The 22,659-nt window shown below is 47.3% G+C and overlaps 3 protein-coding genes across 3 annotated transcripts in view; 2 read left to right on the forward strand and 1 right to left on the reverse strand.

The window, feature by feature from the left end:
* The window catches only part of LOC142149620 (uncharacterized), a 63,205-nt gene extending 46,059 nt beyond the window's left edge, over positions 1–17,146 (forward strand). The window contains exon 8 of the mRNA XM_075204943.1: positions 15,957–17,146. Within this exon, the coding sequence (XP_075061044.1) occupies positions 15,957–16,882 (926 nt within the window). The 3' untranslated portion in view covers positions 16,883–17,146. The remainder of the gene's footprint in view (positions 1–15,956) is intronic.
* The window catches only part of LOC142151019 (uncharacterized), a 570,528-nt gene that overhangs the window by 459,610 nt on the left and 88,259 nt on the right, over positions 1–22,659 (forward strand). The gene's annotated exons all lie outside the window — the stretch shown is intronic.
* Positions 1–22,659, reverse strand: part of LOC142150997 (gastrula zinc finger protein XlCGF66.1-like) — a 378,789-nt gene that overhangs the window by 230,200 nt on the left and 125,930 nt on the right. The gene's annotated exons all lie outside the window — the stretch shown is intronic.

The following is a 22,659-nucleotide window of genomic DNA, read 5'->3' on the forward strand; positions in this document are numbered from 1 at the left end:
AGATCTGACCAGTCTCCTCCTCACATCATATCATTGTATGCTACCAGCCCAGAGATCTGACCAGTCTCCTCCTCACATCATTTCATTGTGTGCTACCAGCATAGAGATCTGACCAGTCTCCTCCTCACATCATATCATTGTGTGATACCAGCCCAGAGATCTGACCAGTTTCCTCCTCACATCATATCATTGTGTGCTACCAGCCCAGAGATCTGACCAGTCTCCTCTCACATCATATCATTGTGTTCCACCAGCATAGAGATCTGACCAGTCTCCTCCTTTACATCATTTCATTGTGTGCTACCAGCATAGAGATCTGACCAGTCTCCTCCTCACATCATATCATTGTGTGCTACCAGCCCAGAGATCTGACCAGTCTCCTCCTCACATCATATCATTGTGTGCTACCAGCCCAGAGATCTGACCAGTCTCCTCCTCACATCATATCATTGTGCGCTACCAGCCCAGAGATCTGACCAGTCTCCTCCTCACATCATATCATTGTATGCTACCAGCCCAGAGATCTGACCAGTCTCCTCCTCACATCATATCATTGTATGCTACCAGCCCAGAGATATGACCAGTCTCCTCCTCACATCATTTCATTGTGTGCTACAAGCATAGAGATCTGACCAGTCTCCTCCTCACATCATATCATTGTGTGATACCAGCCCAGAGATCTGACCAGTTTCCTCCTCACATCATATCATTGTGTGCTACCAGCCCAGAGATCTGACCAATCTCCTCCTCACATCATATCATTGTGTGCTACCAGCCCAGAGATCTGACCAGTCTCCTCCTCACATCATATCATTGTGTGCTACCAGCCCAGAGATCTGACCAGTCTCCTCTCACATCATATCATTGTGTTCCACCAGCATAGAGATCTGACCAGTCTCCTCCTCACATCATATCATTGTGTGCTACCAGCATAGAGATCTGACCAGTCTCCTCCTCACATCATATCATTGTGTGCTACCAGCCCAGAGATCTGACCAGTCTCCTCCTCACATCATATCATTGTGTGCTACCAGCATAGAGATCTGACCAGTCTCTTCCTCATATCATATCATTGTGTGCTGCCAGCATAGAGATCTGACCAGTCTCCTCCTCACATCATATCATTGTGTGCTACCTGCCCAGAGATCTGACCAGTCTCCTCTTCACATCATTTCATTGTGTGCTACCAGCATAGAGATCTGACCAGTCTCCTCCTCACATCATATCATTGTGTGATACCAGCCCAGAGATCTGACCAGTTTTCTCCTCACATCATATCATTGTGTGCTACCAGCCCAGAGATCTGACCAGTCTCCTCTCACATCATATCATTGTGTTCCACCAGCATAGAGATCTGACCAGTCTCCTCCTCACATCATATCATTGTGTGCTACCAGCATAGAGATCTGACCAGTCTCCTCCTCACATCATATTATTGTGTGCTACCAGCCCAGAGATCTGACCAGTCTCCTCCTCACATCATTTCATTGTGTGCTACCAGCATAGAGATCTGACCAGTCTCCTCCTCACACCATATCGCGGTGCGCTACCAGCCCAGAGATCTGACCAGTCTCCTCCTCACATCATATCATTGTGTGCTACCAGCCCAGAGATCTGACCAGTCTCCACCTCACATCATATCATTGTGCGCTACCAGCCCAGAGATCTGACCAGTCTCCTCCTCACATCATATCATTGTATGCTACCAGCCCAGAGATCTGACCAGTCTCCTCCTCACATCATTTCATTGTGTGCTACCAGCATAGAGATCTGACCAGTCTCCTCCTCACATCATATCATTGTGTGATACCAGCCCAGAGATCTGACCAGTTTCCTCCTCACATCATATCATTGTGTGCTACCAGCCCAGAGATCTGACCAGTCTCCTCTCACATCATATCATTGTGTTCCACCAGCATAGAGATCTGACCAGTCTCCTCCTCACATCATTTCATTGTGTGCTACCAGCATAGAGATCTGACCAGTCTCCTCCTCACATCATATCATTGTGTGCTACCAGCCCAGAGATCTGACCAGTCTCCTCCTCACATCATATCATTGTGTGCTACCAGCCCAGAGATCTGACCAGTCTCCTCCTCACATCATATCATTGTGCGCTACCAGCCCAGAGATCTGACCAGTCTCCTCCTCACATCATATCATTGTATGCTACCAGCCCAGAGATCTGACCAGTATCCTTCTCACATCATTTCATTGTGTGCTACCAGCATAGAGATCTGACCAGTCTCCTCCTCACATCATATCATTGTGTGATACCAGCCCAGAGATCTGACCAGTTTCCTCCTCACATCATATCATTGTGTGCTACCAGCCCAGAGATCTGACCAGTCTCCTCTCACATCATATCATTGTGTTCCACCAGCATAGAGATCTGACCAGTCTCCTCCTCACATCATTTCATTGTGTGCTACCAGCATAGAGATCTGACCAGTCTCCTCCTCACATCATATCATTGTGTGCTACCAGCCCAGAGATCTGACCAGTCTCCTCCTCACATCATATCATTGTGTGCTACCAGCCCAGAGATCTGACCAATCTCCTCCTCACATCATATCATTGTGTGCTACCAGCCCAGAGATCTGACCAGTCTCCTCCTCACATCATATCATTGTGTGCTACCAGCCCAGAGATCTGACCAGTCTCCTCTCACATCATATCATTGTGTTCCACCAGCATAGAGATCTGACCAGTCTCCTCCTCACATCATATCATTGTGTGCTACCAGCATAGAGATCTGACCAGTCTCCTCCTCACATCATATCATTGTGTGCTACCAGCCCAGAGATCTGACCAGTCTCCTCCTCACATCATATCATTGTGTGCTACCAGCATAGAGATCTGACCAGTCTCTTCCTCACATCATATCATTGTGTGCTGCCAGCATAGAGATCTGACCAGTCTCCTCCTCACATCATATCATTGTGTGCTACCTGCCCAGAGATCTGACCAGTCTCCTCCTCACATCATTTCATTGTGTGCTACCAGCATAGAGATCTGACCAGTCTCCTCCTCACATCATATCATTGTGTGCTACCAGCCCCGAGATCTGACCAGTCTCCTCTCACATCATATCATTGTGTTCCACCAGCATAGAGATCTGACCAGTCTCCTCCTCACATCATATCATTGTGTGCTACCAGCATAGAGATCTGACCAGTCTCCCCCTCACATCATATCATTGTGTGCTACCAGCCCAGAGATCTGACCAGTCTCCTCCTCACATCATTTCATTGTGTGCTACCAGCATAGAGATCTGACCAGTCTCCTCCTCACATCATATCGCGGTGCGCTACCAGCCCAGAGATCTGACCAGACTCCTCCTCACATAATATCATTGTGTGCTACCAGCCCAGAGATCTGACCAGTCTCCTCCTATCATCATATCATTGTGCGCTACCAGCCCAGAGATCTGACCAGTCTCCTCCTCACATCATATCATTGTATGCTACCAGCCCAGAGATCTGACCAGTCTCCTCCTCACATCATATCATTGTGTGCTACCAGCCCAGAGATCTGACCAGTCTCCTCCTCACATCATATCATTGTGTGCTACCAGCCCAGAGATCTGACCAGTCTCCTCCTCACATCATATCATTGTGCGCTACCAGCCCAGAGATCTGACCAGTCTCCTCCTCACATCATATCATTGTATGCTACCAGCCCAGAGATATGACCAGTCTCCTCCTCACATCATTTCATTGTGTGCTACCAGCATAGAGATCTGACCAGTCTCCTCCTCACATCATATCATTGTGTGATACCAGCCCAGAGATCTGACCAGTTTCCTTCTCACATCATATCATTGTGTGCTACCAGCCCAGAGATCTGACCAGTCTCCTCTCACATCATATCATTGTGTTCCACCAGCATAGAGATCTGACCAGTCTCCTCCTCACATCATTTCATTGTGTGCTACCAGCATAGAGATCTGACCAGTCTCCTCCTCACATCATATCATTGTGTGCTACCAGCCCAGAGATCTGACCAGTCTCCTCCTCACATCATATCATTGTGTGCTACCAGCCCAGAGATCTGACCAGTCTCCTCCTCACATCATATCATTGTGTGCTACCAGCCCAGACATCTGACCAGTCTCCTCCTCACATCATATCATTGTGTGCTACCAGCCCAGAGATCTGACCAGTCTCCTCTCACATCATATCATTGTGTTCCACCAGCATAGAGATCTGACCAGTCTCCTCCTCACATCATTTCATTGTGTGCTACCAGCATAGAGATCTGACCAGTCTCCTTCTCACATCATATCATTGTGTGCTACCAGCCCAGAGATCTGACCAGTCTCCTCCTCACATCATATTATTGTGTGCTACCAGCATAGAGATCTGACCAGTCTCCTCCTCACATCATATCATTGTGTGCTACCAGCATAGAGATCTGACCAGTCTCTTCCTCACATCATATCATTGTGTGCTGCCAGCATAGAGATCTGACCAGTCTCCTCCTCACATCATATCATTGTGTGCTACCAGCCCAGAGATCTGACCAGTCTCCTCCTCACATCATTTCATTGTGTGCTACCAGCATAGAGATCTGACCAGTCTCCTCCTCACATCATATCATTGTGTGATACCAGCCCAGAGATCTGACCAGTTTTCTCCTCACATCATATCATTGTGTGCTACCAGCCCAGAGATCTGACCAGTCTCCTCTCACATCATATCATTGTGTTCCACCAGCATAGAGATCTGACCAGTCTCCTCCTCACATCATATCATTGTGTGCTACCAGCATAGAGATCTGACCAGTCTCCTCCTCACATCATATCATTGTGTGCTACCAGCATAGAGATCTGACCAGTCTCCTCCTCACATCATATCGCGGTGCGCTACCAACCCAGAGATCTGACCAGTCTACTCCTCACATCATATCATTGTGTGCTACCAGCCCAGAGATCTGACCAGTCTCCTCCTCACATCATATCATTGTGCGCTACCAGCCCAGAGATCTGACCAGTCTTCTCCTCACATCATATCATTGTGTGCTACCAGCCCAGCGATCTGACCAGTCTCCTCCTCACATCATATCATTGTGTGATACCAGCCCAGAGATCTGACCAGTTTTCTCCTCACATCATATCATTGTGTGATACCAGCCCAGAGATCTGACCAGTCTCCTCTCACATCATATCATTGTGTTCCACCAGCATAGAGATCTGACCAGTCTCCTCCTCACATCATATCATTGTGTGCTACCAGCATAGAGATCTGACCAGTCTCCTCCTCACATCATATCATTGTGTGCTACCAGCCCAGAGATCTGACCAGTCTCCTCCTCACATCATTTCATTGTGTGCTACCAGCATAGAGATCTGACCAGTCTCCTCCTCACATCATATTGCGGTGCGCTACCAGCCCAGAGATCTGACCAGTCTCCTCCTCACATCATATCATTGTGTGCTACCAGCCCAGAGATCTGACCAGTCTCCACCTCACATCATATCATTGTGCGCTACCAGCCCAGAGATCTGACCAGTCTCCTCCTCACATCATATCATTGTATGCTACCAGCCCAGAGATCTGACCAGTCTCCTCCTCACATCATTTCATTGTGTGCTACCAGCATAGAGATCTGACCAGTCTCCTCCTCACATCATATCATTGTGTGATACCAGCCCAGAGATCTGACCAGTCTCCTCCTCACATCATATCATTGTGTGCTACCAGCCCAGAGATCTGACCAGTCTCCTCTCACATCATATCATTGTGTTCCACCAGCATAGAGATCTGACCAGTCTCCTCCTCACATCATATCATTGTGTGCTACCAGCATAGAGATCTGACCAGTCTCCTCCTCACATCATATCATTGTGTGCTACCAGCCCAGAGATCTGACCAGTCTCCTCCTCACATCATTTCATTGTGTGCTACCAGCATAGAGATCTGACCAGTCTCCTCCTCACATCATATCGCGGTGTGCTACCAGCCCAGAGATCTGACCAGTCTCCTCCTCACATCATATCATTGTGTGCTACCAGCCCAGAGATCTGACCAGTCTCCACCTCACATCATATCATTGTGCGCTACCAGCCCAGAGATCTGACCAGTCTCCTCCTCACATCATATCATTGTATGCTACCAGCCCAGAGATCTGACCAGTCTCCTCCTCACATCATTTCATTGTGTGCTACCAGCATAGAGATCTGACCAGTCTCCTCCTCACATCATATCATTGTGTGATACCAGCCCAGAGATCTGACCAGTTTCCTCCTCACATCATATCATTGTGTGCTACCAGCCCAGAGATCTGACCAGTCTCCTCTCACATCATATCATTGTGTTCCACCAGCATAGAGATCTGACCAGTCTCCTCCTCACATCATTTCATTGTGTGCTACCAGCATAGAGATCTGACCAGTCTTCTCCTCACATCATATCATTGTGTGCTACCAGCCCAGAGATCTGACCAGTCTCCTCCTCACATCATATCATTGTGTGCTACCAGCCCAGAGATCTGACCAGTCTCCTCCTCACATCATATCATTGTGCGCTACCAGCCCAGAGATCTGACCAGTCTCCTCCTCACATCATATCATTGTATGCTACCAGCCCACAGATCTGACCAGTCTCCTCCTCACATCATATCATTGTATGCTACCAGCCCAGAGATATGACCAGTCTCCTCCTCACATCATTTCATTGTGTGCTACCAGCATAGAGATCTGACCAGTCTCCTCCTCACATCATATCATTGTGTGATACCAGCCCAGAGATCTGACCAGTTTCCTCCTCACATCATATCATTGTGTGCTACCAGCCCAGAGATCTGACCAATCTCCTCCTCACATCATATCATTGTGTGCTACCAGCCCAGAGATCTGACCAGTCTCCTCCTCACATCATATCATTGTGTGCTACCAGCCCAGAGATCTGACCAGTCTCCTCTCACATCATATCATTGTGTTCCACCAGCATAGAGATCTGACCAGTCTCCTCCTCACATCATATCATTGTGTGCTACCAGCATAGAGATCTGACCAGTCTCCTCCTCACATCATATCATTGTGTGCTACCAGCCCAGAGATCTGACCAGTCTCCTCCTCACATCATATCATTGTGTGCTACCAGCATAGAGATCTGACCAGTCTCTTCCTCATATCATATCATTGTGTGCTGCCAGCATAGAGATCTGACCAGTCTCCTCCTCACATCATATCATTGTGTGCTACCTGCCCAGAGATCTGACCAGTCTCCTCCTCACATCATTTCATTGTGTGCTACCAGCATAGAGATCTGACCAGTCTCCTCCTCACATCATATCATTGTGTGATACCAGCCCAGAGATCTGACCAGTTTTCTCCTCACATCATATCATTGTGTGCTACCAGCCCAGAGATCTGACCAGTCTCCTCTCACATCATATCATTGTGTTCCACCAGCATAGAGATCTGACCAGTCTCCTCCTCACATCATATCATTGTGTGCTACCAGCATAGAGATCTGACCAGTCTCCTCCTCACATCATATTATTGTGTGCTACCAGCCCAGAGATCTGACCAGTCTCCTCCTCACATCATTTCATTGTGTGCTACCAGCATAGAGATCTGACCAGTCTCCTCCTCACATCATATCGCGGTGCGCTACCAGCCCAGAGATCTGACCAGACTCCTCCTCACATCATATCATTGTGTGCTACCAGCCCAGAGATCTGACCAGTCTCCTCCTATCATCATATCATTGTGCGCTACCAGCCCAGAGATCTGACCAGTTTCCTCCTCACATCATATCATTGTATGCTACCAGCCCAGAGATCTGACCAGTCTCCTCCTCACATCATATCATTGTGTGCTACCAGCCCAGAGATCTGACCAGTCTCCTCCTCACATCATATCATTGTGTGCTACCAGCCCAGAGATCTGACCAGTCTCCTCCTCACATCATATCATTGTGCGCTACCAGCCCAGAGATCTGACCAGTCTCCTCCTCACATCATATCATTGTATGCTACCAGCCCAAAGATATGACCAGTCTCCTCCTCACATCATTTCATTGTGTGCTACCAGCATAGAGATCTGACCAGTCTCCTCCTCACATCATATCATTGTGTGCTACCAGCCCAGAGATCTGACCAGTCTCCTCTCACATCATATCATTGTGTTCCACCAGCATAGAGATCTGACCAGTCTCCTCCTCACATCATTTCATTGTGTGCTACCAGCATAGAGATCTGACCAGTCTCCTCCTCACATCATATCATTGTGTGCTACCAGCCCAGAGATCTGACCAGTCTCCTCCTCACATCATATCATTGTGTGCTACCAGCCCAGAGATCTGACCAGTCTCCTCCTCACATCATATCATTGTGTGCTACCAGCCCAGACATCTGACCAGTCTCCTCCTCACATCATATCATTGTGTGCTACCAGCCCAGAGATCTGACCAGTCTCCTCTCACATCATATCATTGTGTTCCACCAGCATAGAGATCTGACCAGTCTCCTCCTCACATCATTTCATTGTGTGCTACCAGCATAGAGATCTGACCAGTCTCCTTCTCACATCATATCATTGTGTGCTACCAGCCCAGAGATCTGACCAGTCTCCTCCTCACATCATATTATTGTGTGCTACCAGCATAGAGATCTGACCAGTCTTCTCCTCACATCATATCATTGTGTGCTACCAGCATAGAGATCTGACCAGTCTCTTCCTCACATCATATCATTGTGTGCTGCCAGCATAGAGATCTGACCAGTCTCCTCCTCACATCATATCATTGTGTGCTACCAGCCCAGAGATCTGACCAGTCTCCTCCTCACATCATTTCATTGTGTGCTACCAGCATAGAGATCTGACCAGTCTCCTCCTCACATCATTTCATTGTGTGCTACCAGCATAGAGATCTGACCAGTCTCCTCCTCACATCATATCATTGTGTGCTACCAGCATAGAGATCTGACCAGTCTCCTCCTCACATCATATCATTGTGTGCTACCAGCATAGAGATCTGACCAGTCTCCTCCTCACATCATATCGCGGTGCGCTACCAACCCAGAGATCTGACCAGTCTACTCCTCACATCATATCATTGTGTGCTACCAGCCCAGAGATCTGACCAGTCTCCTCCTCACATCATATCATTGTGCGCTACCAGCCCAGAGATCTGACCAGTCTTCTCCTCACATCATATCATTGTGTGCTACCAGCCCAGCGATCTGACCAGTCTCCTCCTCACATCATATCATTGTGTGATACCAGCCCAGAGATCTGACCAGTTTTCTCCTCACATCATATCATTGTGTGCTACCAGCCCAGAGATCTGACCAGTCTCCTCTCACATCATATCATTGTGTTCCACCAGCATAGAGATCTGACCAGTCTCCTCCTCACATCATATCATTGTGTGCTACCAGCATAGAGATCTGACCAGTCTCCTCCTCACATCATATCATTGTGTGCTACCAGCCCAGAGATCTGACCAGTCTCCTCCTCACATCATTTCATTGTGTGCTACCAGCATAGAGATCTGACCAGTCTCCTCCTCACATCATATCGCGGTGCGCTACCAGCCCAGAGATCTGACCAGTCTCCTCCTCACATCATATCATTGTGTGCTACCAGCCCAGAGATCTGACCAGTCTCCACCTCACATCATATCATTGTGCGCTACCAGCCCAGAGATCTGACCTGTCTCCTCCTCACATCATATCATTGTATGCTACCAGCCCAGAGATCTGACCAGTCTCCTCCTCACATCATTTCATTGTGTGCTACCAGCATAGAGATCTGACCAGTCTCCTCCTCACATCATATCATTGTGTGATACCAGCCCAGAGATCTGACCAGTTTCCTCCTCACATCATATCATTGTGTGCTACCAGCCCAGAGATCTGACCAGTCTCCTCTCACATCATATCATTGTGTTCCACCAGCATAGAGATCTGACCAGTCTCCTCCTCACATCATTTCATTGTGTGCTACCAGCATAGAGATCTGACCAGTCTCCTCCTCACATCATATCATTGTGTGCTACCAGCCCAGAGATCTGACCAGTCTCCTCCTCACATCATATCATTGTGTGCTACCAGCCCAGAGATCTGACCAGTCTCCTCCTCACATCATATCATTGTGCGCTATTAGCCCAGAGATCTGACCAGTCTCCTCCTCACATCATATCATTGTATGCTACCAGCCCAGAGATCTGACCAGTATCCTTCTCACATCATTTCATTGTGTGCTACCAGCATAGAGATCTGACCAGTCTCCTCCTCACATCATATCATTGTGTGATACCAGCCCAGAGATCTGACCAGTTTCCTCCTCACATCATATCATTGTGTGCTACCAGCCCAGAGATCTGACCAGTCTCCTCTCACATCATATCATTGTGTTCCACCAGCATAGAGATCTGACCAGTCTCCTCCTCACATCATTTCATTGTGTGCTACCAGCATAGAGATCTGACCAGTCTCCTCCTCACATCATATCATTGTGTGCTACCAGCCCAGAGATCTGACCAGTCTCCTCCTCACATCATATCATTGTGTGCTACCAGCCCAGAGATCTGACCAGTCTCCTCCTCACATCATATCATTGTGTGCTACCAGCCCAGAGATCTGACCAATCTCCTCCTCACATCATATCATTGTGTGCTACCAGCCCAGAGATCTGACCAGTCTCCTCCTCACATCATATCATTGTGTGCTACCAGCCCAGAGATCTGACCAGTCTCCTCTCACATCATATCATTGTGTTCCACCAGCATAGAGATCTGACCAGTCTCCTCCTTACATCATATCATTGTGTGCTACCAGCATAGAGATCTGACCAGTCTCCTCCTCACATCATATCATTGTGTGCTACCAGCCCAGAGATCTGACCAGTCTCCTCCTCACATCATATCATTGTGTGCTACCAGCATAGAGATCTGACCAGTCTCTTCCTCACATCATATCATTGTGTGCTGCCAGCATAGAGATCTGACCAGTCTCCTCCTCACATCATATCATTGTGTGCTACCTGCCCAGAGATCTGACCAGTCTCCTCCTCACATCATTTCATTGTGTGCTACCAGCATAGAGATCTGACCAGTCTCCTCCTCACATCATATCATTGTGTGATACCAGCCCAGAGATCTGACCAGTTTTCTCCTCACATCATATCATTGTGTGCTACCAGCCCAGAGATCTGACCAGTCTCCTCTCACATCATATCATTGTGTTCCACCAGCATAGAGATCTGACCAGTCTCCTCCTCACATCATATCATTGTGTGCTACCAGCATAGAGATCTGACCAGTCTCCTCCTCACATCATATCATTGTGTGCTACCAGCCCAGAGATCTGACCAGTCTCCTCCTCACATCATATCATTGTGTGCTACCAGGCCAGAGATCTGACCAGTCTCCTCTCACATCATATCATTGTGTTCCACCAGCATAGAGATCTGAACAGTCTCCTCCTCACATCATATCATTGTGTGCTACCAGCATAGAGATCTGACCAGTCTCCTCCTCACATCATATCATTGTGTGCTACCAGCCCAGAGATCTGACCAGTCTCCTCCTCACATCATATCATTGTGTGCTACCAGCATAGAGATCTGACCAGTCTCTTCCTCACATCATATCATTGTGTGCTGCCAGCATAGAGATCTGACCAGTCTCCTCCTCACATCATATCATTGTGTGCTACCTGCCCAGAGATCTGACCAGTCTCCTCCTCACATCATTTCATTGTGTGCTACCAGCATAGAGATCTGACCAGTCTCCTCCTCACATCATATCATTGTGTGATACCAGCCCAGAGATCTGACCAGTTTTCTCCTCACATCATATCATTGTGTGCTACCAGCCCAGAGATCTGACCAGTCTCCTCTCACATCATATCATTGTGTTCCACCAGCATAGAGATCTGACCAGTCTCCTCCTCACATCATATCATTGTGTGCTACCAGCATAGAGATCTGACCAGTCTCCTCCTCACATCATATCATTGTGTGCTACCAGCCCAGAGATCTGACCAGTCTCCTCCTCACATCATTTCATTGTGTGCTACCAGCATAGAGATCTGACCAGTCTCCTCCTCACATCATATCGCGGTGCGCTACCAGCCCAGAGATCTGACCAGTCTCCTCCTCACATCATATCATTGTGTGCTACCAGCCCAGAGATCTGACCAGTCTCCTCCTCACATCATATCATTGTGCGCTACCAGCCCAGAGATCTGACCAGTCTCCTCCTCACATCATATCATTGTATGCTACCAGCCCAGAGATCTGACCAGTCTCCTCCTCACATCATATCATTGTGTGCTACCAGCCCAGAGATCTGACCAGTCTCCTCCTCACATTATATCATTGTGTGCTACCAGCCCAGAGATCTGACCAGTCTCCTCCTCACATCATATCATTGTGCGCTACCAGCCCAGAGATCTGACCAGTCTCCTCCTCACATCATATCATTGTATGCTACCAGCCCAGAGATATGACCAGTCTCCTCCTTACATCATTTCATTGTGTGCTACCAGCATAGAGATCTGACCAGTCTCCTCCTCACATCATATCATTGTGTGATACCAGCCCAGAGATCTGACCAGTTTCCTCCTCACATCATATCATTGTGTGCTACCAGCCCAGAGATCTGACCAGTCTCCTCTCACATCATATCATTGTGTTCCACCAGCATAGAGATCTGACCAGTCTCCTCCTCACATCATTTCATTGTGTGCTACCAGCATAGAGATCTGACCAATCTCCTCCTCACATCATATCATTGTGTGCTACCAGCCCAGAGATCTGACCAGTCTCCTCCTCACATCATATCATTGTGTGCTACCAGCCCAGAGATCTGACCAGTCTCCTCCTCACATCATATCATTGTGTGCTACCAGCCCAGACATCTGACCAGTCTCCTCCTCACATCATATCATTGTGTGCTACTAGCCCAGAGATCTGACCAGTCTCCTCTCACATCATATCATTGTGTTCCACCAGCATAGAGATCTGACCAGTCTCCTCCTCACATCATTTCATTGTGTGCTACCAGCATAGAGATCTGACCAGTCTCCTCCTCACATCATATTATTGTGTGCTACCAGCCCAGAAATCTGACCAGTCTCCTCCTCCCACTGTCTGGTGTATCTCATGAGATTTCAGTCTGACTCCATGAAATTACTCATGAACCTCCTATACACTACCTCCTGTGTCAGTATCCATAACCATCTCTCTGTACTACCCCATGTGACATTACCATGAATATTTGATCCTCAGCTGTATGTTATCACTGTAATACTAATGCAGTGTATGAGATTATTCTCCCTCTAAGATAAAATACATCAAATCACAAATTACTCTTCACATTCCACCTTCTAACACACACCCGTAATTGCACAATAGCTCCCCTCCAATCTACGTGCTTGGATGCTCTGTACATTTGCTCTATATTTTGCCGATTTTCTCTTATAATTTAGTTTGTGCTGTTGCCTGCGTCATTCTCCTACTCTGTCTTGATGCTCTCCTCTGCTCTGTGTAAGAATGTGAGACCTAAGAGTAGTATAAACCTATATCCAGGACTCTTATTTAACTGACATCTGCTCTACTGTTAAGATACGTGGTTCCCATATCAGAGACACTGTATTAGAGGAAAAATAAAAGGATGATTTATTCTGCAGAACATAATTAAATACAGCTGTCACGGGCACTAGGAGTCTTTGCCAAGGATATCACCAGATGATGATCTTACCAGAGTAGTGTGGGTTACACAGTGGTCCTCTGGTAGCAGGGTGACTAGCGGAACATATGACTCAGCAGATGGTGAGAGGATGCAAATAGAAAAGTCAATGACTAGCAGCAATCTGGTTAATGATTACGTAGATATGAACACGAGGATCTTGATGGACGTGAAGAAGTGCAGGAAGGTAACAGGGAAGTCAGTGGTCTGCATACAGCAAGTTGTACCACTGCTTATGGTGAAGAGACTTGTCCAGGTGCAGGTAGGTAGCGGGGAAGTCAGTGGTCTGCGTATAGAAAGTTGTACCACTGCTTATGGTGAAGAGACTTGTCCAGGTGCAGGTAGGTAGCGGGGAAGTCAGTGGTCTGCGAATAGCAAGTTGTACCACTGCTTATGGTGAGAGGACTTGTCCAGGTGCAGGTAGGTAGCGGGGAAGTCAGTGGTCTGCGTATAGCAAGTTGTACCACTGCTTAATAGGTGAGGAGGTGTACAAGTGTTGATGAATGGAAACATAGAATGTAGACACTGAGAGCACAAGGAACTTGATCCCAAACAATATGCACAAGTCTATGTTGGTGTGGCAGGCGCTGCTTGACAGAGACGAATTCACTACTGGAATCCAGGCTAATAGCAGAAGGTCAATTAGCATATGTATCTCACGACTGAACAAAGAGGTAAACTTCCCAGCAGAGATGCGGAATAATAACACAGTCTCAGGGAGATAGAGGATTCAGTGGTAAGTGGAGAACAGTCCAAGCGGATATGCAGTAAACGAATACAGTCAATAGAAAGTAAGCATACCGCGGTTCAGTTGAGCAGGCTGTCCACGAGAGGTTACAGGAACAGCTGAGCGGCTGCACGCCAGCACGAGTAAAGAAACCACAGGTGAGTGGTAGCGGTAATCAGGGTCCGGGTCAGCACACGGGTAGAACAACGATGAGCAATGCAGGAATCACTGGAGATAGCGAACACGAGTAGAACACTGGAGGTAATAGCGGACTGGAAGCCGCAGATGATTAGAGCAGGAATCAGCAGGGAACTGAAGACATAGTAGAACACGGGAGACTTGAAGCGGTCTGGAAACCGGCAATGAGTTGAGCAGGAATCAGCAGGAAGCTGAAGACACGGAGAAGTACACAGGAACACCTTCATAGACTCATAGGGAATGAGACTCCAAGATCAGGCAATGAGGTAATGAACACAGGTGCTTTAAATAGGGAGCGTTGCCTGATCAACCAATTAACTAAAAGCAAAGGTCAGAAGAGTTCTTAGGAACTGCGCATGCGCAGACCATCAGGATGGCGGGCGGCCACGGTTCAGGATAGGTGCTGGCAGAAATACTGGAGAGCCACGCACCAGTGAAGAGGCACTCACGGTCCGGTGAGTGACAATAGCACGGCCCCGTAATGATAGCAGGTCCAACAAATGAGGAAATCCGTTCAAATAAATCCAGTGAGATATGTTCCACAGCGCATCTTAGGAAGAGCATCACCTCCTAGCAAAAAATTAGTCAGACACGTCCAACGCCCAGGGATCCGCCTGTCCAGGGGAGTTGCAAAAGGTCTCGATTGGTGGGCTGCTTACACTATCCAGCCCCCTCCCCTACCTCCCCAGGTGTCTTCCCTCAGGTGACCCCTGCTGGGTCAGGCTCCTGGCTGTCTGTAGAGCTCACTTGTAGACAATAGGGAGCAAACAGAAATAACAATGATAGCTTAATTCACTTAACTCCTGAGTGTTCCCTGTGGAGGTGGAATTTAACCCCTGAAGTACTTTTCCAAGGAGATGTTATAGTTACATCACTGACACTTTCTGACAACATGGCTAAAAAGTGCATTTCAGGTATGGATTAGATTAATGGTTGTTACACCATACACCATGCCCGTTACTTTACATCTACTTTTGAGGATCCAGTGTTTGTGTGAGATCAGTGTCTAGTTGGACATTGTCACTGGCTAATGAGTCTTCCTGTTCTAGGATGCTCGCTGGGCAATGTGAAATGTTACTCGCCCAATGTCCACGTTTTGGCTGGAATTGTCCAAGCTGGATGCAATTTGCTTGTCACTGTGGCTGGGTTTATGCACTGTGCTTGGTAATGCAGTTTTCTAATTACAATGGAGTGTTGGTAGTTTGCAAATTGAAATTAAACAGCTGACATGTCAGCTTACTCATAGTATGAATATAATGGACATTATAATATGTTAATCAATGTAAAATAAAGAGTCTTGATCCATACATTTATTTTATTTCCAGATGGACGCAAACATAGGAATATCTCAGAGGAAACACTAATTTTTTCTACAGATTTTGACATAGAAGATAACATCCCACATGATTCTCCAGGAGGAAACCCCACTACCCTAAATGTACATCCAATACTTCACAGAACAGATAAATCATCTGATCCGTTTAATAATGAGGAAGATTCTCCTGATATCATAGATATTGTTACATATAGTACAACTCATACAGATGACAATATATTTCTGTGTCCTGAGTGTGGGCAATGCTTTATGGTTAAATCAGCTCTTCATAAACATCAGAGAACTCACTCAGGTGAGAAACCGTTTACATGTTCTGAGTGTGGCAAATGTTTTACACAGAAATCAAATCTGGTGCAACATAAGAGAGCTCACACAGGTGAGAAACCGTTTACATGTTCTGAGTGTGGGAAATGGTTTACACGTAAATCAATTCTTGTTGAACATGAGAGAACTCACACAGGTGAGAAACCGTTTACATGTTCTGAATGTGGGATATGTTTTACACAGAAATCAAATCTTGTAAAACATGAGAGAACTCACACAGGTGAGAAACCGTTTACATGTTCTGAATGTGGCAAATGTTTTACACAGAAATCATATCTTGTTGGACATGAGAGAACTCACACAGGTGAGAAACCGTTTACATGTTCTGAGTGTGGGATATGTTTTACACAGAAATCAAATCTTGTAAAACATAAGAGAACTCACACAGGTGAGAAACCGTTTACATGTTCTGAATGTGGCAAATGTTTTACACAGAAATCAAATCTTGTTGAACATGAGCGAATTCACACAGGTGATAAACCGTTTACATGTTCTGAGTGTGGGAAATGGTTTACATGTAAATCAAAGCTTATTAGACATCAGAGAACACACAAGACAAATGCAAATGGATATGATAAAAGTTCTCTGTGATACTTCATTCAGGTGATTTATATTAATGTGAATTAAAAAGTCGAACTGTGTATGTATATATGGGGCAGCATGGTGGCTCAGTGGTTAGCACTTCTGCCTCACAGCACTGGTGTCATGAGTGTGATTCCTGAACCAGGCTTAATCTGTGGAGTTTATATTTTGTCCATTGGGATTAATGTCAAGCGCTGCAGAATTGCTGGTGATAATGTATTTATTTCTCTTTCTTGCCATTGGGGGACACTGTGAGACATTGGGGTGTAGTAGTGGGCTTAGGAGTTCTTGTCACTTTAATTGCTAAACTTCCGGATTCCTCCCCTACTTAACCCCTCTCTGGAGAGATCCTCAGTTTTTTGTAAGTGACTTAGAGTTCGGTCACTGGAGTATAGGCCCCTGCCTATATTCTGTTAGCAATAGGTTATTCATGTTTTTATTTTTGTTGTTTATCCTATCCAGGTGCAGCGCGGGATCCTGTAAAAGACCCAGCAGAGTGAGTAGGACTTAGCTCTGCTCACTCTGGATCCCAGCACAGGTAAGTGAAGCCTAGCGCTCATTTACTCAGCACCTCTGCCGGCTTGGTTTTAGTTTATGAGGCCATTAGTATACCTTATTAGTATAAAGGCTGCACACAGAAGAGGCACAGATAAGACTCTCACTGACCTTATCCAGAGGCCCCCGGAGAGATCAGTTGGCCGGCAGGTTCCCACTATCCCCTTCCCTTAAGGCAGTGGGGGAGCAGCTGAAAGGGAACAGAAGGCAGCGCTCACACTCGAGAGAGGTGAGTTTGGCTGCAGTAACTAGAAGCGCTGAGCTGGGCACATCTTTGTATAGCGCGCGGTGAACGCTCCCAGGCGGCCATTCATTGATGGGGCTGGTGAGCGTCGGCAAGCAGAGAGGACAGCACAGGAAGGGGAGGAGTCTGAAAGCAGCTTCCTGTTTCCGGTCTTCCCGCGCGGTGAAAAAGGAGAGATCACGCTGAAGCGTGCAACACTGCCCGGATCCCTCTACTTTGCCTCTCCTCCTGGGACTCAGAAATCGTTACAGGCTTGTATGATTTGAGTATATTTGAGGAGTATATATGTTTAATTAAGTCTGGTGAGTTATTTCAAGCTGGAGGGAATTTTCACAGACAATTCTATAACAGGCATTTGTATTATTTGGAGGGTTCTCTTTTAGGAGACTTCCAAGCAAAGGACTCTTCTCTTTTATCGCCTTAATTTATCTGCATTTCTTTTAATAATTATTTTAAGAAGCAGGACTATGGCGGAGAAGGGGACAGCTAAGGACAAGGGTAATTCTGTGCCTGCTGTAGTGTATTTTACCTGTTTTAAATGTGACACAAAACTTTCTGTTGGCCACACAGACCGAAACGCCCTTTGCGCAGCTTGTACTGCGGACGCTCAGAGGCGAGACAACTCAGCCCAGGAGGGATCCTCTGCAATGGTGGAACCGCCCTGGATGAAGTCTTTTTCATTAACTATGGAGAAAATGACGGCCGTGATGTTGCGAGCAATAGAGGTACGTGAGAACACTACCCTACTTACACTTGCAGGCAGTCAGTCTGACGAGAATGCTTCCACATCACAAGCAGGGTCTACCCACAAGGAAGATAGGTTAATTCCTATTTCCCAGAAGGGTAAAAGAGCCATCTCAGAGGTGGGTCTAGAAATGGATCAGGTTTCTGACCTTTCTTCTGCCGAGGAATGAGAGGTGGATATCAATTCGGTAGGGGAGGTTTTCTATGAGTCTGACCCTGGGTCCACAAGCGTGGATAGTCTTATTGTGGGGATCAGACATGCCTTCGGGTTAGCTGATCCGGAGCCCGTTGCGCCTAGGGGTATATCCTTATTTAAGAAACCTAAGGCGCAGTTAGCAGTCTTCCCGCATTCCCCAGAACAGTTGGAGATTATTTCTGTAGCTTGGCAGAAGCCAAATAAGCAGTTTAGGACCCCGGGGAAGTTTAAGTCCCTTTATCCTCTGCCTCCTGAAGACACAGTTAAATGGGAGACCTTGCCTAAGGTGGATACACCGGTAGCACGGTTAGCTTCATATTCGGCTATGCTTGTCCAGGAGCGGATAACCCTTAAGGATTACACTGATAAGAAGTTTGATATGGCTCTTCGCTCAGCTTATACCGCTGTGGGAAGCCTGTTTAGGCCTAATATGGCTGTAGCATGGGCCAACAAGGCTGTGCACTTATGGATGGAGGCCTTGATTAAGGGCCTTAGAGAACACTCAGCGTACAGAGCTAGTAAGTCTAGCAGAGCATGTACTAGAAACTTCGGAGTATGTAGCGGACGCTGCCATGGATGCAGTTTCAGTTAACGCCAAGGCCTTGGCTCTCATTGTAGCAGCTTGTTGTAATCTATGGTTACGTACTTGGTCGGTGGACGCTGACTCTAAGAGAGCTTTGGAGAATTTACCTTTTGATGGACCAACTCTATTCGGGGCGGAGCTTGAAAGGGTTATTCAGGAGACCACGGGAGGAAAGGGTACGGCTCTACCCACGGTTTCAAATAGACCCCGTCAGGGTAGATTTCGTTGCCTTTAATAAAGGAGATTCCTAAGGGTCCAGATCATCGGCTAGTAGAGGCAGAGGAGCTAGAGGTTAAGCAAGGAGAGGTTGTGCTCGTCCAGCAGACAAGCCTTCCGCGTGACTTAGTTCCTCAGGGGGAACATCAGGTGGGGGCACGTCTTCTTCGATTCAGTGGTGGAGATCCACGACGGATCTCTGGGTTCGAGGTGTTGTGTCCCGGGGCTATGTTATGGATCTAGCTCGTTCCCCTCCTCACAGGTTCTTCGTTACTCCTCTGCCATCTTGCCCCCTCAGATGGGTAGCTCTCCAGGAAGCCATACAAAAGCTCCTTACTGCTCATGTAATATTCCAGGTTTCTCCTCTAGAAAGGGGGCGGGGTTTTTACTCAAACCTCTTCCTGGTGCCAAAGCCAGATGCATCCTTCAGGCCCATCCTGAATCTTCGGTCACTAAACAAGCAGCTGAAGATTCAGAGATTTCACATGGAATCCCTACGCTCGGTGATAGCAGGGATAGAGGGAGGGGAGTTTTTGGCATCACTAGACATCAAGGATGCCTACCTGCATGTACCAATCTGGGAGGGACACCAGAGGTTCCTACGATTTGCGGTAGGAAAGGAGCACTTTCAGTTCAGGGCTCTCCCCTTTGGCCTGGCTACTGCTCCCAGAGTTTTTACCAAGATCATGGCAGTCGTGGCCGGGCTATTGCGCCAGAAGGGTATAACAATTATTCCTTATCTAGATGACCTTCTGTTGAAAGCACCGTCGTCAGTCCTTTTATCCCAACAGATTCAGACTGTTATAAAGTTTCTTCAGAATTGCGGCTGGGTGTTGAATTTACCCAAGTCATCGCTGGTGCCAACTCAGCAGATGCGTTTCTTGGGGCTGCTTTTCGATACTCAGTCTCTGAGAGTTTATCTTCCAGCAGAAAAGGTCCTAGCTTTGCAGACAAAGACCAGAGCCATACTGAGGAAAAGGAGCGTCTCGGTTCTCAGTTGCATGAAGCTCCTGGGAACAATGGTCTCCGTATTCGAGGCTGTCCCGTTTGCTCAATTTCACTCCCGTCCACTTCAGGGAGAGATCCTGCGGAAGTGGTCAGGGGCCCAGACGAATCTGGACAAACAGATGGTTTGTCTGTCCACAGCCACAAGACTATCTCTGGTCTGGTGGACGTCCCGATCAAACTTGGAGAGAGGCCAATCCTTGCAGGTATGGTCTTGGACTCTGGTCACAACAGACGCCAGTCTGCTGGGGTGGGGGGGAGTAACGGGAACCCTGAGGCTTCAGGGTCTCTGGTCACCTCAGGAATCACGCCTTCCAATAAACATTCTGGGGCTCAGAGCAGTGTACAACTCTCTGAGAAGAGCACAGGAATTTCTAAGAGGAAAACCTCTTCAGATTCAGTCGGACACCACCACAGTAGCGTACATAAATCATCAAGGGGGTACTCGCAGCGCGGCTGCTATGCGAGAGGCCAGACGCATTCTAGCGTGGCAGAACACCAGGTCCCCAGGATTTCAGCCATTCACATTCCGGGGGGTGAAAAATTGGGAAGCAGATTTTCTCAGCAGACACACTTTCCATCCCGGGGAATGGGCTCTAAACAGTCAGATATTCTCCCTACTGGTGGAGCGGTGGGGTTGTCTGGAGATAGACCTAGTGGCGTACAGTCGGAACCATCAGGTACCACGCTACGGCGCAAGAGCACGAGACGCAGAGGCAGAAATAGTGGATGCCATGTCAGCCCATTGGCAGTACCAGATAGTGTACATTTTTCCACCCATTCCAATGATTGCACGGGTGTTAAAGAAGGTGAAGAGGGAGAAAGTTCTCACAATTTTCATAGCTCCATTCTGGCCACGCAGAGCATGGTTCTCCGATCTGCTGTTATTAGCTGGAGATCCTCCATTTCGGCTTCCCATGCAGGCAGATCTCCTGGTTCAGGGTCCATTCCTTTACCAAGGTTTGGATCAGCTGGCTTTGACGGCCTGGCTATTGAAACCCTAATACTTAAGGCTAAGGCTTTCTCTCAAGAGGTCATTAACACCATGATTAGGGCCAGGAAGCCTGCGTCATCTTCCATTTATTATAGAGTGTGGAAGATGTATATTGTGTGCTGGGAGTCTAGGGGTCTTCATTCCTCTAGATTTAGGATTTCACGTGTCCTGGATTTTCTTCAGGCCGGGGTTCAGAAGGGTTTGCGGCTTAGTTCCCTTAAGGGACAGATTTCCGCCCTTTCGATCTATTTTCAGAAAAAGATTGCTGAATATGCAGATATCAAGACATTCTTGCAGGGTGTGTTGCGTATACAACCTCCTTTTTGCCATCCTGTCGAGCCCTGGGACCTCAATTTGGTTCTTCAGGCTCTTTCTAAGCATCCGTTTGAGCCCTTAGAGTCTGTTGACTTATGGTATCTTACATGGAAGACAGTATTTTTGTTGGCCATAGCTTCAGCACGTAGAGTGTCTGAGCTTGGAGCACTTCGCTGTGACCCTCCGTTTCTTATTTTTCATGCAGACAGGGCAGTCCTTCGGACCAAGCCGTCTTTTGTTCCTAAGGTGGTTTCTAGATTCCACCTGAATCAGGATATTGTTGTCCCTGCTTTTAAGTCTAAGAAAGACTCTTCAGAAGGGACTATGCAGTACTTGGATGTGGTGCGAGCTTTACAGATTTATGTTAATCGTACAGCGCAGATTAGAAAGACCAGAGATCTTTTCGTTTTATATGACGCCAATAAAAGAGGCTGGCCTGCCTCTAGACAGTCAATTGCTCGGTGGATTACGTCCACGATTCGTGAGGCTTATGTTTTAGCTTCTCTAGCTGTTCCACAGACTTTGAGGGTACATTCTACTAGGGCAGTGGGTGCCTCCTGGGCGGCTAGGCACGGCGCGTCGGCAGAGCAATTGTGTAGAGCGGCGACTTTGTCTTCCATCCACACATTCATTAGATTCTATAGACTTCAGGGCTTTGCATCGGTTGATGCAAGCTTTGGTCGCAGGCTTTTGCGTGCAGCGGGTCCAGAGCATTCCCACCCGTGAGGAAGCTTTGGTATATCCCCAATGTCTTGCAGTGTCCCCCAATGGCAGGAAAGAGAAAATAAGATTTTTACTCACCGTAAAATCCATTTCTCTGACTCCATTGGGGGACACTGCGCACCCTCCCTTGCTCTGTATATAGTTCTGTTTATGGAAATTTTGCTTATGGTTCTTTTTATTAAGACCTGGCTTGGTTATGTTACCTCCTTAA

This window comes from Mixophyes fleayi, chromosome 4, assembly GCF_038048845.1.
Source record: "Mixophyes fleayi isolate aMixFle1 chromosome 4, aMixFle1.hap1, whole genome shotgun sequence".
Taxonomy (NCBI): Eukaryota; Metazoa; Chordata; class Amphibia; order Anura; family Limnodynastidae; genus Mixophyes; species Mixophyes fleayi.